At 40.2% G+C, this 15841-nt stretch overlaps 1 protein-coding gene and 1 long non-coding RNA gene across 6 annotated transcripts; one reads left to right on the plus strand and one right to left on the minus strand.

Annotated features, from left to right (window-relative positions):
* The first annotated feature begins 427 nt into the window (after nt 1-427).
* Nucleotides 428-15170, plus strand: Lpin (phosphatidate phosphatase LPIN). 5 transcript variants are annotated; one of them, XR_013494288.1, is made up of 13 exons: nt 428-1398; nt 5291-6184; nt 6344-7330; nt 7452-7588; nt 7663-7871; nt 7951-8130; nt 8232-8768; nt 10078-10415; nt 10517-11020; nt 11096-11199; nt 11617-11836; nt 11957-12179; nt 12814-12942. XR_013494288.1 is itself a non-coding variant. In XM_078183484.1 (11 exons), exons 2-11 carry the CDS (start codon nt 5996-5998, stop codon nt 12965-12967), a joined length of 3330 nt encoding a protein of 1109 aa, XP_078039610.1. In that variant the 5' UTR covers nt 430-1398; nt 5291-5995; the 3' UTR covers nt 12968-15170. The 5 variants fall into 5 exon arrangements, 3 of the variants coding, with proteins under 3 accessions (XP_078039610.1, XP_078039608.1, XP_078039609.1); XR_013494287.1 differs by having other exon boundaries at nt 11617-12179; XM_078183484.1 differs by lacking the exons at nt 11617-11836; nt 11957-12179 and having other exon boundaries at nt 430-1398; nt 7461-7588; nt 12814-15170.
* A 74-nt stretch (nt 15171-15244) lies between these two features.
* LOC144471457 (uncharacterized) lies at nt 15245-15840 on the minus strand. The gene is made up of 3 exons (XR_013494289.1): nt 15707-15840; nt 15458-15619; nt 15245-15370 (listed from the first exon to the last, which is right to left on the minus strand). It is a non-coding gene; the product is annotated as an uncharacterized LOC144471457 (long non-coding RNA).
* Between the last annotated feature and the right edge of the window lies 1 nt (nt 15841).

The raw sequence follows: 15841 nt of genomic DNA on the forward strand, positions 1-15841 counted from the left end.
CTTATCACCTACTTTTGTATTAAAAATTTATCGAAAATTAAAAGAAATTAGCTATCAATTTTGAATTCGGATAATTGGTCGAAGTTCTAGCATATAAATTTTCTCTTGTTATTTCTATAAAATAAAAGTCGTTGAAACAACCGAATGGCTATGGCGATGGTCAGCTTTGACAATCCATCGGTCTTCTCAACGAAGATTGAGTTTCTCGCGTAGATTGCTCGCAATCTCTATGTAGATTCATGACACAATTGTATTGATTTTATTGAGGTACACATGACTTATCTAAATGTTTTATTATCAATGCTTTTAAATATGGCGCCTCTTAATCATTTTTCTGATTTGTTTTCTTCCCGTATTTCAATTTTTATTAGTTAATAATAATGTAACAATATCCCTAAATTCATTTTAATGCAATTTTAGTTTTACTAATATGTTATCATCGTCCATACATCTTGCAGTTTCTTTTATAAATGGGCTTCGACATATCCAATATATCAATAACAATGATAATAGTAAAATTTCGGCATGGCTGGGTCAGTGGACGGAACACATCATCGCATCAAATCGGGTACAGTCAAAAGGAAAGTATCGTCATGCTCAATCCGTTCCCTTTCGCTGTACAATTTCCTCTCACGAATTTCGTAACGTAGAACGCAGCGGCACTGAATCGAGCAAACGAGTTATCGACCACTAGTTATTAGACAGGGTGATGTTTAATGTGCATTTTACTAATGAATCCCTCTGTTTTACTCGATTCCTCGTGGCTGCCGAACGGATCTCGATTTGCTCAAGCCGTGTCCGTCGTACACTCAACGGTCGATCTGGGTCAACGATCCGATACTCTTGCGAACGCTTGAACGGCTGTACGCGACGCCTCCGCGACTCGGCGCGTCGACGCTTCGTTTCCTGTCTTTCTCCGACGAGCGAGCCAGATGGCAAAAGTAGGAGGCTCGACCTCTGGTCCGAGAACAGTCGACCAATCGAAACGCCTTATGCCGTAAGGCTCACGCCGTCGAAAACAACGCTCGCACGTTTTCTCCGTCTCTGCTCTCCGATGGCGCGAATTCTGTTTTTCCGTGTGCGCGCGTGTACGCCGTATACTCGCCGATAATAAACAATGCCGTCGAAACTCGTTGCCTGGTCGGAGGCTCAGTTGGACTCGGTACTTGGCTCGAAGCGGACGGCGAGGGAACGGACACCGCAAGCTTTCTTCGCGGCTGAATCACGGAATATTCCGAAAGGTTGGCCGCAAGCCGACACGAAATCTCAACCAACGGTATTTACTCGGCGGACTTTGATCGCGCCCTCCAAAGCGGGTACACCAGCAGCGTTGCTGTATCCTCGCGGAGCTTTTAACCGGACAGGACGGAGCTTTCAGCGGCCTCTTTGCTTCGCTCGGTAAGTGTCGGTCGACGCCGACAGTCCTTTTGCGAATCTCTTCTGCGACCGGCTGGAGCAGGGAGCAGCTACCAATTTCAAATGCATCGGAATCGAGAATATGTATCGTCTAAATGTGAATGCTAGCGTTTCTGCGCCCATACAAAGACGATTCTCACCGCGGGTGACCGAAACGATTCGGTGACGATATACTAATTTAATCGTTACAACAGTCTAACAATTTAATAAGCCTATCTATCGGATAGAAAACAGGAAATACAAGAAAGGAAACGGAATGCTAATTCTGCAATTCTCTTGTTCTTATTATGAGCATCGATTAGCACTGCTCGTGTAAATTTCATTTTATTGTTCTCTCTCTCTCTCTCTCTCTCTCTCTCTCTCTCTCTCTCTCTCTCTCTAACTCTGTTTTTCTTCCCTCCTTCCTTCCCCCACCCCCTCTCACCCTCGCTCTTTGCCTCTCTCTCGCTCTCACTCTTTAATTCTTCGTTTGTCTTATTTTTGGTTAAGAAACAGCTCATATAGTCAACAGACGGTAATTTCCTTTCATCTGTTTTCCATCGCAGCGATAGCTTGCCGTATCGATATCGCTCGGTGCGTGTGTGTCGCGAGACTCGTCGAAACCTGTGTCAAGTGCATGGTCGAGGAATAGTAAAAACTGGGCGGAAGCCAGCCATCGAGAATCGTTGTTGCTCGTCCGTGTACGACGCGTGTGGTTGTGTTTGCTCGTTAACCGACAAAGCAGTGTCCACGCCACCAATATAGCGCCTAGACCTGCTATTCCAAAATTGGATTCACGCGGACGTCCGCGTTGCTTGCTCATCGATCGCTTCTCATCACTTCTCATCCTGTCTCGTCCCGTTCCGTCTCATCGCATCAATATGTGCATTCGTGCACATTCCACGCGCACCAACCGATTTTCCAACTGAAACTAATCGTTTCTTTCCATTTCGAAATCCCAGTCGACGCGACGCCGCACCGCGGTCATTCCGGCGAAAGCGAAAATCTCAGTATACACTGGTTTGCGTCGATCGCGTAAAAGTACATGAAATAGCTGTTTCATCTGGTACCCGATTAGACGTCAGACCGATGTTACATAATCGTACGTGCGCGTGTACGTGTGTATTTCGCAACACTATGTAACGAGCGACGCGCTCGATCGCCGATCGTCGAACCGATTTATTCGTAAGCTTCAGTCCACCAGAGATGTGCTCCGAAAATTTTCGCGTGATATATACACCTTGAAGTCGACAACGAATTTATCGTTAATTTTCTTAGAACAATAATACGATTGGCCTTTTCTTGATTTCGAAGATTATCTAAACGACTTCTAGGAACGCGTGCCTATACCTTCGATCATTATAATACGGAGAATCTGACACCAATTATTTAACCGGTGTTAGCGGGTTCCATGCTAAACTACTAATTAAACTGCAGATCTTTATGCAAAATAAAAATTGTCTGTATCAATTGCAAAACGTAGAAGCCAAGTGAAATCTTGCTTTTTCCTTAAGTAATTTTAATAAGTTGTAATTAACATATCAAAACTTTTAGTTTATTTTAATTTGACCGCGGTCTAATACTAATTATTCTGAAATACATCATCTTTTATCCGTAAAAGTAACTAACAGGACTTACATGAAAATAAACTTGTCGCTGTTGCGATTTTTTTTTCATTCCGTGCAGATAAAAAGATACTACAACATTATGAATCATCCTTGAACGTCAAATGTCGCCGGATTACACGTTGCAAAAAGCAAATCATACAATGAGATTTCGCATAAAGTCTTTTCTAGGTATTTTTTTTATCAAATTTCTTCTTCGATTTATCCGAAAGAATTTGGTCGATTACGGTTCAGCACTGTAAGTCGTTATTACCTCGCTTTACCCTCCACCTAGACTTGCGATTACTTTCGACACGATCTCAATTGCATAAGCGTACTATCGAGATAAGCAACGATTTCGAGAACAGACCGAATGAGAGAAAGAAAAAGAACTAGAGAGAGGGGGAGAGAGCAAGAGTGAGGGTTAGGATGGAAGGGAGGAAAGAGAGAAAGGTCGTAACCTAATCAACGCGTAAACAAGCTTTTACCGTTTGAAAGTTCCGCATGACGAAGGAAGCTCTCGAAAGTCGTTAGGGTTTAGAAACTAGCTCTGTAGCTACGAGAAGAAAGGATTCTGATGAATGTCGCAAGCGCTCGGTGAATCGATGAATCGGTCACACGGCGGTAATTTTAACGACAACGAATACTAACTTCCGGAAGAATTTTTCCGTGAGAGATGTCACGATGGGCCGTCCTGTCTCTTGGCTCGAGCGACACCAGGCGTTTGGCTATTCGCCGAATCCCAGACACTTCGCAACTCAATGCGCACGGCGAACATTTGTTGTCGACTTCCGTTTTATGTCGTTCCGAGAGCTCCGCTGGTTCTCCCTGTCCCTCGACAAGCGAGATGAGCACATCTAAAAAGTCAGGAAAAAAGATGATTGATGAAAGAGAAATAGAATGTCGCCTCAACGATGAGATTTTTTGAAATTCGTCCAACCGTCGCCACGATTGGGATAGTTTACGGACAGTTTGGTCTGCCGTGCAAGGTCGGATCTCTCTCTCTCTCTCTCTCTCTCTCTCCCTCTCCCTCTCCCTCTTTCTTCGTTCAAATTTTTGGCTGAAAGTATCGTACGTTTCTGATAAAACATAGTCGTTCTTGCCGTTCGACAAAGTATAAACTCATCTTCCTCGAAAGTTCGACTCATTTTCATTACTTTGACCGTTCGGCCATTTGAAAGATAAGACGGGTAACGAACGATTTGACAAAAAATAACCCGAAACAAGCTCAAAGATTTTATCTCGTTCGCATAAAAGAATGATTAATCGCCGATATTACCACGAATTGTGGTTCATCGATTACGAAAGACTTTGACCTGTATGCGCATGTAAACGGCATGCAAGTCAATCGATTTATATTGTTTTTCAAATTACACGTTGCCCATCACGAACAATCCACGTACTTTTAACTACTGTAAAACTACCGTTCTACGGACTGGACCGAAAATAGCATCATTATGTCTGACAGTATGTTTAATTGGCCGGTCACGCACCACGCTACTGTCTAACATGCAATCTATACGACTCGTAACCATTAAATTAATAATTTGAAAATATGATCAATGAAATTGTAAAAATACTATCGTGGAAATGCGTTTGAATAAATTTAATTTCATCAATTTTATGAGGCAACGTGATTCACTGAGTTTTATCAGCAGTAATAAATTCAGCGTTCATTCAACGGATTTCGATTTGCAATTTGTTATTGATCTATGGAAATAAAGTATCCGACATTTTTCAACCGATTGCGCCGGGTTACACAGGGCTCAAGTAACGATACGTTTATCCGCGGATCGTAAACTCGTTGCCTTTGGTTTACTAACATACAACCGCGTTCAGCTTGCGTAACCGTAAGCTCTGCTTAAATTTCGCGGTTGTACGATTTCGCTGGCATTGAAATCCGACGCGTGACGCTCGCTAAAATTGGATTCGCTTTGTACCGTTCTCAATCGTTTTCTTTGTGAACCTTTGAAAACCGATTAAAACCGGAAGTGCAAGCGGCTGCGTTGCCTCGCGTCCGCGTCCCACGTCGCATGTCGCTTGCGTGCAATAATGCGCGATCTATCGGTACTTGCCCCGTCTATGTATACAAGCAGAGTGACTCTCGTGTTGTCGTATCGGGTATTGCGTATCGGAAGTCTTCGAAAACAGAGACGATACCACGAGACGATCAACAATGTAAACGTAATTAATCACCGTCACCAACCGAGACTTAGAACAAAGTTCGTGTTTATCTGGGAACGTTGCTAGCGATGTTAGTCATCGTTTATCATTTACCGTTTACTTTTCAGGTTCGCTGCGTTTCGAAGAGCGCGGTAAACGGCGGTCTCGATCACGTGATAGCCGCGTCTTATCGAGCGACGCTCATCGGGCCTGGGATTGGTCGAGATTGGGCACGTGATCCGTTCTAACGTCAACTTGGACCACCGTCTGCTGGTGCTTGATCGGATTTCTCAGCGAACATTCCAGGAACAAAGGATACGGGACACGCTCTCCTTTCGGATCTGAGTCGCGGATATCCTCTTTTCGAGGGTTCGCTTTCGCTGTCGACCGTCAACTCGTAACGCCACGGACTACGGCGCAGTGGTCGCGTCACAAATCAAACGTTCTATTCGTGTCTTTTTGGGACAAATTGCCGGCGATTCGTTGACAGTTCGCAACCGTTTCGAATCGGTGACACAGCTTAATCGTAAAACTCTCGAAATTCGGCTCCAAAGTGCATTGGATAACGATCGTTCTGCTGTCACTAGATTTCATTGACGATCGTCGTGTTTCATGATCTTCATGGATGCCGTTGAAATACGGCTATCCAACATGGTTAAGTAAATATCTTGGAATCAAATACACGGTAAATCGTGCAGTTTTGGTCTCTGCGTATCTCTACGAGGATACGTACACCGTGTGTCAGTTTCATTGAAGTGATTCGACAAACCTGGTGAAAACTGTCTTTTAAAAGTATCTTTTGAGAACGAATTGCATTACAAGTCGGCTCAAAGATGTACAGTATGAACTACATTGGCAAATTTATTAGCAATTTTCGAGACTTTTACAATGAGATCAACGCGGCAACGCTCACCGGTGCCATCGACGTTGTCGTCGTTGAGCAACCGGATGGTTCGTTCACCTGCTCGCCTTTTCACGTGCGGTTTGGAAAATTGGGCGTACTTCGTTCTAGAGAGAAAGTGGTAAGTTTTTCGAATTTCTCCTTCTATTCTTTATCTTATTAAGTTCTCTGAGCTATAAGCAATAGAGTATAGTACCAGTTCTCTTTAATAGTGTCCACTTAAATGACTTAGAGTACGATACAAAAATCAATGTTAACTCACCTTGATAATTATTTGTAGGTTGACATAGAAATAAATGGCGAATCAAGGCAGATTCATATGAAGTTGGGAGACTCAGGAGAAGCTTTCTTCGTAGAAGAAGTTGGCTCTGATGGATCTCCAACCGACACAGAGATTCCACCCCACTTGGCCTGTTCCCCCATTCCAGACAATGCTTGTTTTCCGCCATCCAGATTCAATGTTCTTTCCGATGTGCCCAGAGAACAAAGGGACAAGATTCTACTAGAATCGGTCTTGTCCACTGAGAAAGAAAAATTGGAAGAGATGTGTGCTTTACCTCCGGACCAACGGGAAAGATTTTTGATTGAACAATTTTCAGATCTACCTGCTGAACGCAGAGAAAAATTGCTTCAAATGGCATCTTTAACCACAGAGGAAAAAGAGAAGATGTTTAAAGAATATTTTGGGAATGTATCCACATTTCAGAAACAAAAAATGATTCGAGAACAATATTCTGCTTTGGCAAACGAAGAGAAGGAGAGATTATTCAAGGAAAATTTTCCAGAATTACCTATTGAACAAAGACATAAGTTCGAGATGGCGATATTAAGCGACTGGAAAGAGAAAAAGGAGGAGAAGCAAGACTCTCTGAAAAACGACGACGAAATCTTCGATATGGATGGTATAAACGAGGATAAGACTCTGCCTGCTGCGTCAACGCCCAAGTCATTTGTAGCTGTGACTTCCTCGGAATCAATTCGCATAATTAGCGTAGTTAAAAACGACTTCAGACCGATCACGGACGATGCGGAGAGCAGTGCGAAAAAAAAGTCCAGTGACGAATCAAACTCCTCGTTGAGCAAGAAAAATTTGAAAGACGAAACAGTTGAAGAAAACAAGAGTAACAATTCGACGAAAAGGAAGCGGAAAAGGAAGAGTATCATGAGAAAGAAGGGATCCCATAGGAAGGCCAGCAATGGCAGTAGCAGTCAAACCGAAGTCAGCGAGAACGACACTTCTGTTCAGGATGACACGCTTGGTGAACCTGTAAGTTGTACGTGATAAAGGTTAACCCTTTGCACTTCCAATCATGGTATAATGATTTCTAGTGCGAAAGGTTATATTTTCCTGGAGAGGGTTGTTCATTGATACACACATTATATGAAAGATGTTAAAGGGGCCGAGTCCGGTTGTAGAAATGGAAAAGAAGAACGCAACCATCGAACACGCTGCCTCAATGCAAGAACCGTCTGAATCCCGACCAGAGACAGACTTTCATTTCTTCAGTGATACCGAGGTTACCAAGTATGTGCACACACCATGTTTCCCCCAAAATCTTTACGTTTCCCCCTTTATTAATTGCGATCATACGTGAACAGGAATCAAGATTCCAGGCCGTGTTCACCGATCCAGTCAGACACAGAGTTCGAGATGCGAAAAATCACGCAAGATAGCGTGGAAGGAGAAGATAAGAGTCTTCAGCAGAGTTGGAGATGGGGTGAACTGCCGAGTTTACCCCCAGAAACGGGACACGCGTCTCATAGAAATTCATTGAACTCATCGAGCGCTGCTAATCAGCCGAACAATAGTTAGTAAATTATTCTTATATTATCTTGAACTTACTCCATTCTCGACACATTTTTGCTAGGTTATTTATTCAATTGTAGCAGAGGCACATCGTTCCATGCTCAGCGGAATGTTCTCCTTTATGAAGAAAACTTCTCGCGTAAGACACAATCCGGAATCCGAAGGAATTTATCTGAGTGACATTAATGCTGATGAACTGGATCCTGAAGTTGCGGCGCTTTATTTCCCTTCTTCTCACAGAGGTCCAACTGCCGTGAAAGGTATAAGTAACTTACTAAGTTAAATCACTAGTATATAGATTATATACTAGTGATTATTACATACTATATATAGAATGATCTAATCGTAATATCGTTTCTAGACAGGAAAGCTGTAGACGAGGAAGACACCGAATCAGGCAATGGACCGAGTTTACCTCAGAGTCCGAATAGCGTAATGGGTGCTATCGGAGGGCCAAAATCGTTGGATAGCGATTTTGAAGAAGCAAAGCATGCAATGTTTGACAACAGCATGGACATCAGTTTGTCTTTGTGTGGTGGTTTGGATTCTGAAAATGGTCCCTCCAAAGAAGCTTTCCATCAGAATCTGCTTCAGTTCGAGGACATTTGTTCTGATCCGAAATTATATGAAAATCCAAATCTAGTCGTGAAGATTAATGGAAAGTTTTACAATTGGACTACCGCTTGCCCTATCGTCATAACCTACGCTGCTTTCCAAAGATACTTGCCGCAAAGTACAATAGAGATTCTATACGCTCAATGCATGTCCCTGCCAATGCACGAAGAAAAGAAACAAGAGAACAGTGGTGGCAAGCCTGAAAGTCGCAGCGGTTACAGTTCCTGGTTTTCGTGGAGACGTTCAACGCAACCTTCTAAAAAGCCACAGGAGCTCAGTCAAGGTAAGACATTTATATATACAGGGTGGGGCATTTTAAACAGGTCACCTGAATATCTCGCTTATTTTTGAAGATAGGAGAAAATGCATTAGACCAAATTTACTTGGTATCGGGGGGCTCATCATCTGGTAGTACCAATTTTTCTGTAGGTGGAGGCGTCAAGGACATATGAAGGTCAATTCTGTTTTTTTAAATGGAACGATATGGTTTTTTCTTTACATTCTGATAGTGTATTTCAAGACGAATACAATGACCTATTATGAAGGTCATTCAAGATCACCCAAAGTCAACTGTCAGAGAAAACTAATTATCTCAAAGCACACTTCGAATACTTGGATACTTTGATTCTACTACTGCAAGTGTTCAAAATGGCGACCTTGAACATGGATACATAGTCTAAATCGTTGCATTACTGATGACACTGCCTGGAAAATTTCATTTGTATCTATTACAGAGCAAGCTGTTCTTATACGTTCTTGCATGTCAAGTTTGGTTAATTCTTGATACAGTGATATGTGATCCCACTTTCGCGTTCCAGTTGTCTTGTACTAGCATGTGGATCTTGTATTACAGCTGCTACAATACTTATCGAGTTTCCATCATCAGTTGCTCGTTTGGCAACATTACGTGTTTTGTTATCCACAGTTCCAGTTTCTTGGAACTTTTTTACAATGTTTGCAAACACAGAAAGTGAAGGTCTGTTACGATCGGGAAATCTTTCACCATACACACGTACCGTTTCCCTCATAATTCTATGACATTCACCATAAATAAGAACCATTTCTATTTTCTCTGCTATCGTGTAACGCATTTTAGTCGGTAGTTCAATTACCAATGTTTAAGGATATAAATAAGCATACAATGCGATTGTGAATGTTTGTTTACCTTTTGTGAACCGTGTCACGTGATACACACACGTGATACGCACACGTGATACGCAAATATTCGAAAAGTACTCTGAAACAATTTATTTTCTATTGTAGTTGACTTTAGGTGACCTTGAATGACTTTCATAATAGGTCATTGTATTCGTCTTGAAACACTCTATCAGAATATAAATAAAGATACTTACTGTTCCATTTAAAAAAACAGAATTGACCTTCATATGTCCTTCACGCCTCCAACTACAGAAAAATTGTTATTACCAGAAGATGAGCTCCCCGATACCAAGTAAATTTGGTCTAATGCATTTTCTCCTATCTTCAAAAACAAGCGAGATATTCAGGTGACTTGTTTAAAATGCCCCACCCTGTATATCACAATTTTTATCCTGATGATTCACGATACTAAATCCTTATCAAAAACATTACAGTTGATGGCGGAACAGTAAATCTACAATCACCGGAACAATTAGTCGAATCTAAGGAGAGTACTCCAATCGAAGAAACAGCGGGTAGACATGAAACCACCAATCAAATTGCGGACATCATGTCTGTGATCGAACTAGGCGAAGAATGCGCTAAACCCACAACTGGTTTCGCTGAAGCCGAGAAAAATCGAGAAAGGGAGGGTGAAGGTTATAGTGGCAGCGAGGACTCCGACAGTAACCAAAACAAATCGCAGGGTATTAAAATACCCAAAGAACGGAGACCTTATTACGAATCTACCGAAAAGTATCGTAAAACTTTGAGACTATCATCTGCCCAAATAGTATGTATTTTTGTTGTTGCTACTGTTGCTGTACGATATAATGCAATACCGATACCAAAATTTGGTACACTGTTAAATCAAATAAATTTGTTTTTTTGCAGGCGAGCCTCAATTTAAAAGACGGTCCCAATGAGGTTGTTTTTAGTGTGACCACAGCATACCAAGGTACAACCCGATGCAAATGTCACATTTATAAATGGAGATGGGATGATAAAATCGTTATTTCTGATATCGATGGCACTATTACGAAGTCGGATGTCCTCGGTCACATTTTGCCCATCGTAGGCAAGGACTGGGCTCAATCAGGAGTTGCTCAATTATTTACGAAAATTAAGAACAACGGCTATAAGCTGCTCTATCTCTCGGCAAGAGCGATCGGGCAAGCCAGAGTCACCAGAGAATATCTGAAGAGTATCAAGCAGGGCGACCTATCGCTACCAGAAGGCCCGTTACTTCTCAATCCGACGAGCTTGATTTCAGCATTTCATCGCGAAGTCATTGAAAAGAAACCCGAAGAATTCAAAATATCGTGTCTTAGCGATATTCAAGCGTTGTTTCCTGAAGGTTCGGAACCATTTTACGCAGGTTATGGAAATCGAATTAATGTAAGCATTACTTTTCCATGATTAGTAAAATGGATTAATCTCGTTACTTATCAGTTCTTTTTGTTGATCTTTTAGGATGTATGGGCATATCGGGCTGTTGGAATTCCTACTATGCGAATATTCACTATAAACCACAAAGGTGAATTAAAACACGAATTGACGCAGACATTCCAATCCTCGTAAGTAAATATACTCGTTCCTATTAATCTCTTCGCATCTGTTAACTTTTGACACCTGTTCGTATTCAATTAATTAAAGTCTAACGACTTCGTTGGTAAACGATATGCGCTGCGACAAACAGGGTTGGTTCATCGCAGGATGAAAATTGTTAAATGCTTTCTATAATTATTGCATGTCGTCGCATTAATTTCACCGCCTGTAATGCATCTGTTAGTGCATTCCAACGAAATGTAAAAAGATAATTGCGGACACACTAACGTTTTGCAGAAACTTTGTGATCGAGCAACAGTATTATTTTTAAAAATCTCACAGCTCAAAGGCGGAGTCTTGTAATTGGAAGGGAAGATTAAGCGGGTCTATACGGTGATTCTTGAGAAAAAGATGTACTTACAGGGTGGATATTTCTGTGATTGCAGCTACGCGTGTCAGTGCGATATCGTCAATGAGTTGTTCCCACCACTGCCCGTACGAAACAGCTACTGATGGCGGCACAACCATAGCTGTGTTATTCTGTTGATCCACTTAATCATGTTGCGATAACGACGCCTGCAAGGCAACATTACTCGTGCTATTGGCCCGGGAATCCGTATCGTAGAAATAGAAGTTAACTAACTACCTCATTTCGGGAGCCATTAGGTAGAACAGTGTATTTTCTACATGTCATGGGGGACAACGATACATATAGATTCCAGCTAGTTTTTTAATAGGTCGATTTCAAGAAGTTTTTATTTGCTTTTCTGCATACTCGTTCCATAGTGTGACACATTGCGAAAAACGCTACAAGAAGAACAGATTCCGCGCGCGCGCGCGCGTGCGCACATTAAACCGAAACACGTTACTTCGTCCAATGGCAAATTCTTTCGAGGCGGGACATCTTTAGATTTATATTCGTCCCGACAAGTCGACGTCATTAGTACATGTGTTGTATGGTGTGTTTGGTTATCCAAGAACATCCACCTGTCTTCTTACGATTTATAGGGTAAGCACTTGTTGTTACATCCTGCAGTCGCTTCTTTTCACTTACATGTTCACCGGCTCCTCTCATCATTAAACAGCCTTAACGTCGTCATCGCCCTATGTTTTGCGCGCGCACTTCGTAACGAACAGATCGCCGCTTCACATTTTTCAAGATTCTCTTGGAAGTAGAATTCCGAGAAATATCAAAATGAGATTTGTGAGAATTACACGAATCTTTCATAAAGTGCACGAAACATTTTTTCCTCGCTCCGTCAAATATTCTTGTAGTAGACATTCTCGAAATTAAAACTTGGAAATTAACACCTGTCGCATGAATGTTCTTTTTTTCGTTTGAAAGAAAGAAAATCAGTAGCCTCATAGTTTCTCTAATAGTTGTACATCTATGTGTGTGTGTGTGCATTTCAAGACCCACGCCTTAATCACGATGTACGATATTCTATCTGTGTATCTTATCTGATGTTTATTCCCCTAGTCTGCGAAAAATATAATGCCGTCTCCGTAACATTACTGTAACGAATGATTCAACAGCTCTTGCTCCTTTTATGCTGTTTTTTTCATTGATCCTTCGACCGACAGATTATCATAATGTTATCGTTGTAACTCTCTACAGAAGAATGTTTTATTATTTTTTCCAGATATTTGAACATGAGCTGCATTGTCGATCATCTGTTCCCACCATGGAGGGTAGATGCCTTTGACGAGTTCAGCAATTTTGCATACTGGCGAGATCCGATACCGGAACTGGCGTCGCTGGAGGAACTTCATGCTCAAACTAGGACTGTCTACTAAGGATAAACGTGTATACGTGTTTTGCACTGGCGCAAAACGATAATCTATTCGTAATGAGAAAACGATCGCCGTATTTAGCTACTTTTTATACTCCCACGTATTATCGGCTATAGCATTGTTGCTTGGTGCGACTTATTTCTTGATGTGTTTTGCAACGCGATCGTAAGCTTGGCATTCGGTATGTTAGGTTCGTCGAAAAATTCTAAATAACGATAAATACTAAATAATGCTACGCAACATCGACGATTCTTGCCATTGTTTCGGACGATTTGCAAGCTGTACGAGTACGTGATTGTATTCTGTACTACTCTATTCTGCTCTATTGTACTGCACTCTACTCTAATTTATTCTATTCTATTCTGTCCTATTCTTCTCTATTCTGTTGTATTCTATTCAATTCGATTACATTCCAATTCTATTAGAACAGAACAAAGTTGTTACTTAATCACTTTATACTCGAAGAATAACGCGCTGTTACGGAGCAAAGTGAGTTTTCTCTTGTTTAAAAGATTGATTTTATTGTTTCTCATTTCAAAGCTATCGAAATGTATTGCTCGTGCGATCGATGATAAAATCATAGACAGTAGTTTGTTGTTAAAATGGCCCATTGGACGTAATCTATCCAACGTCTTTACTTCACCATTCACTATTCTCGGGAAATTTTGTTCCATTTTAGTTCGAGTTCATCGATGGTAAGAATGATTCAATTTACAACACGATAATCTAGCGTATCGTATGTAATATAGTTTGTATACCTACTTTAGTTTAGTTTTATCGATCACTTCATTTAAGAAATCCTTATTTATTTTTATACGAGATCTCTGTTGAATTAGTGTGCTGTGAGATTGCCATATATCTTAGATTCTTTACCTCGTTTGTGTATTGTGATATTTCGGTGGAAGTAGTATTTGTCGAACAGACGGTCAGGAAGATCTCAGTCTAGAAAAACGGTCTCGTAATTCGCACGGAAGAAAATCGCTTCCGAGTATGCACTTTCCTATGCTGAATAATTATATCGGGAATGTATGGTAATTTTTGCGATACACATTACGTACACCTTTGTCTTTCAGAACGCATCATCTAAGTACGCGTCGACATAATGTAATAGATTAAGTTTACCATAGTTTCCTACAACAAAACCATCAAAAATACCCACGCAAGAGCAACGCCAGTTTTTATGGTTTCATTTGCTCTTTTATTCCCTGCAATATAATCTTTAACTTGTACCATTGAAAGATACAAAAGTACAATTATGTTTAACCAAAGAAGAATCAAGTTCATAGTATTTTCAGTTACGTTTGAGCTATTATTACTCAATGAAAACTATTATACTACAATATACATATAAATGGAAATACCAATAATCAAATTATTGAAGGCGATACGATATATCGTATTCTATCGTTTCCTTTAAAAAGGTCGGTATAGTGTTGAAAAACAGTGATTGGAATACTACATTTTTCTTTTTTTTAATATTACCGAGCGATCCATTTAGGTTTAAAAGTATGTTAATTAGTGCTTTGTAAAGAGTGTATATAATTCTAACGACCGAGAAATGGTATCTTATAAGTTATTAATTGTTTAATTCTTAGTATTACTCTATCTATTCTTTTAACCATGATATGCATAGTACAAAATAAATTTGAATCTATTTATAGTTTTGTTTATACAGAATTTTTTTAGTGGGAATTTTATATGCTCTTGTGCAGGTGGCACTTCGCATATGTTTACGCAAGTACTCTACCGAGTAAGCGAATAAAACGAAATCGTTCTTTACACCCTTATCAATATACAGACGAAACTTAAATGTTCTCGAAAAGAATTGAATAGTGCACTCAAATTTTGAAATCTTCTTTTGTAACGAATGCAAGTATACTGCTTATCTCAATACATGCAAACATTTATCGAGTAAATTTAGCTTCGCGTGACAACAAAATTCAATCAACGAATAAATTGTATAAGTCATGTTCCCCAATGGTTAAATTGAACGATCGATTTATGTTTTCGTTCTCGTATTGAATAGCAAATAGTGTTCATGTATCGGTAATCGTGTGCAAACTCCAGCACTGTGTCTACGTAGTGATTTCATATTCTGTATAACTGGTGTAATATTGTCTGTTACAATGCAATTAAACTCCTATCTGTAGTAATCGTCGTAAACCTTGTAACCAGCTGAACAATAAATGACGAATTAATCGGCTAATTACCGCCAAATTGTCACATTTAGATTTTCCCACAGTAAGAATGATTATGATAATAAATATCAACTATAATCATGAAAGAAACGTCATTTTATTATTTTATGTATAAGGTGCAAGGATATTCAACAAAAAAGTAGGTCTCTCCTTTGTAATTCCATTATTCCTCGTTTATCGATGTTCTACTAGGCCAACGAGTTTTCATCTGCAACATATGTACATGTGATTCATGTAGGTACACAAAGTTTTCGTAAACAAGCCGTTTTATTATATTCACAACATGAAAATTTACCTCACGTTTAAGTATTTCTATATTACATTTCCTATTATGTTCACTTTCAGTTAGATCCAATAAATCTACGGCCGCCGTGCTACCCTTTATATTAGAACTTAGCTTAAATATTACTTTATCATTTGGGCTTTGAAAAGTTTTTGAATACCAGTAGTAAACGATCTACGCGTAGAACAAAAAAATACATTTAAATTAACCTTTTAGAAAACTCGGACAATTAGTACTTTATGTAATCATTTAATAGCTCACTCGTAACATTCCAATTATCCAAGATACAGTCAAGCATATTGATATTAACATTTTTATGTGTGCAAAAATTTCAAAACATTACAGATTTTGTAATAGAAAATCCTAATGATCCGTGAAGTTGCGTTTGTCGATTGC

This window comes from Augochlora pura, chromosome 6 (genome assembly GCF_028453695.1).
Source record: "Augochlora pura isolate Apur16 chromosome 6, APUR_v2.2.1, whole genome shotgun sequence".
Lineage (NCBI taxonomy): Eukaryota > Metazoa > Arthropoda > Insecta > Hymenoptera > Halictidae > Augochlora > Augochlora pura.

What these genes read in the sequence shown, in the direction of transcription:
- Lpin (XM_078183482.1), top strand. Translation starts at nt 5,996, where the DNA reads ATGTACAGTATGAACTACATTGGCAAATTTATTAGCAATTTTCGAGAC. An exon ending in AGGTCCAACTGCCGTGAAAG is followed by an intron (nt 8,131 to 8,231) that starts GTATAAGTAACT and finishes TATCGTTTCTAG; the next exon opens with ACAGGAAAGCTGTAGACGAG. An exon ending in GACTATCATCTGCCCAAATA is followed by an intron (nt 10,416 to 10,516) that starts GTATGTATTTTT and finishes GTTTTTTTGCAG; the next exon opens with GCGAGCCTCAATTTAAAAGA.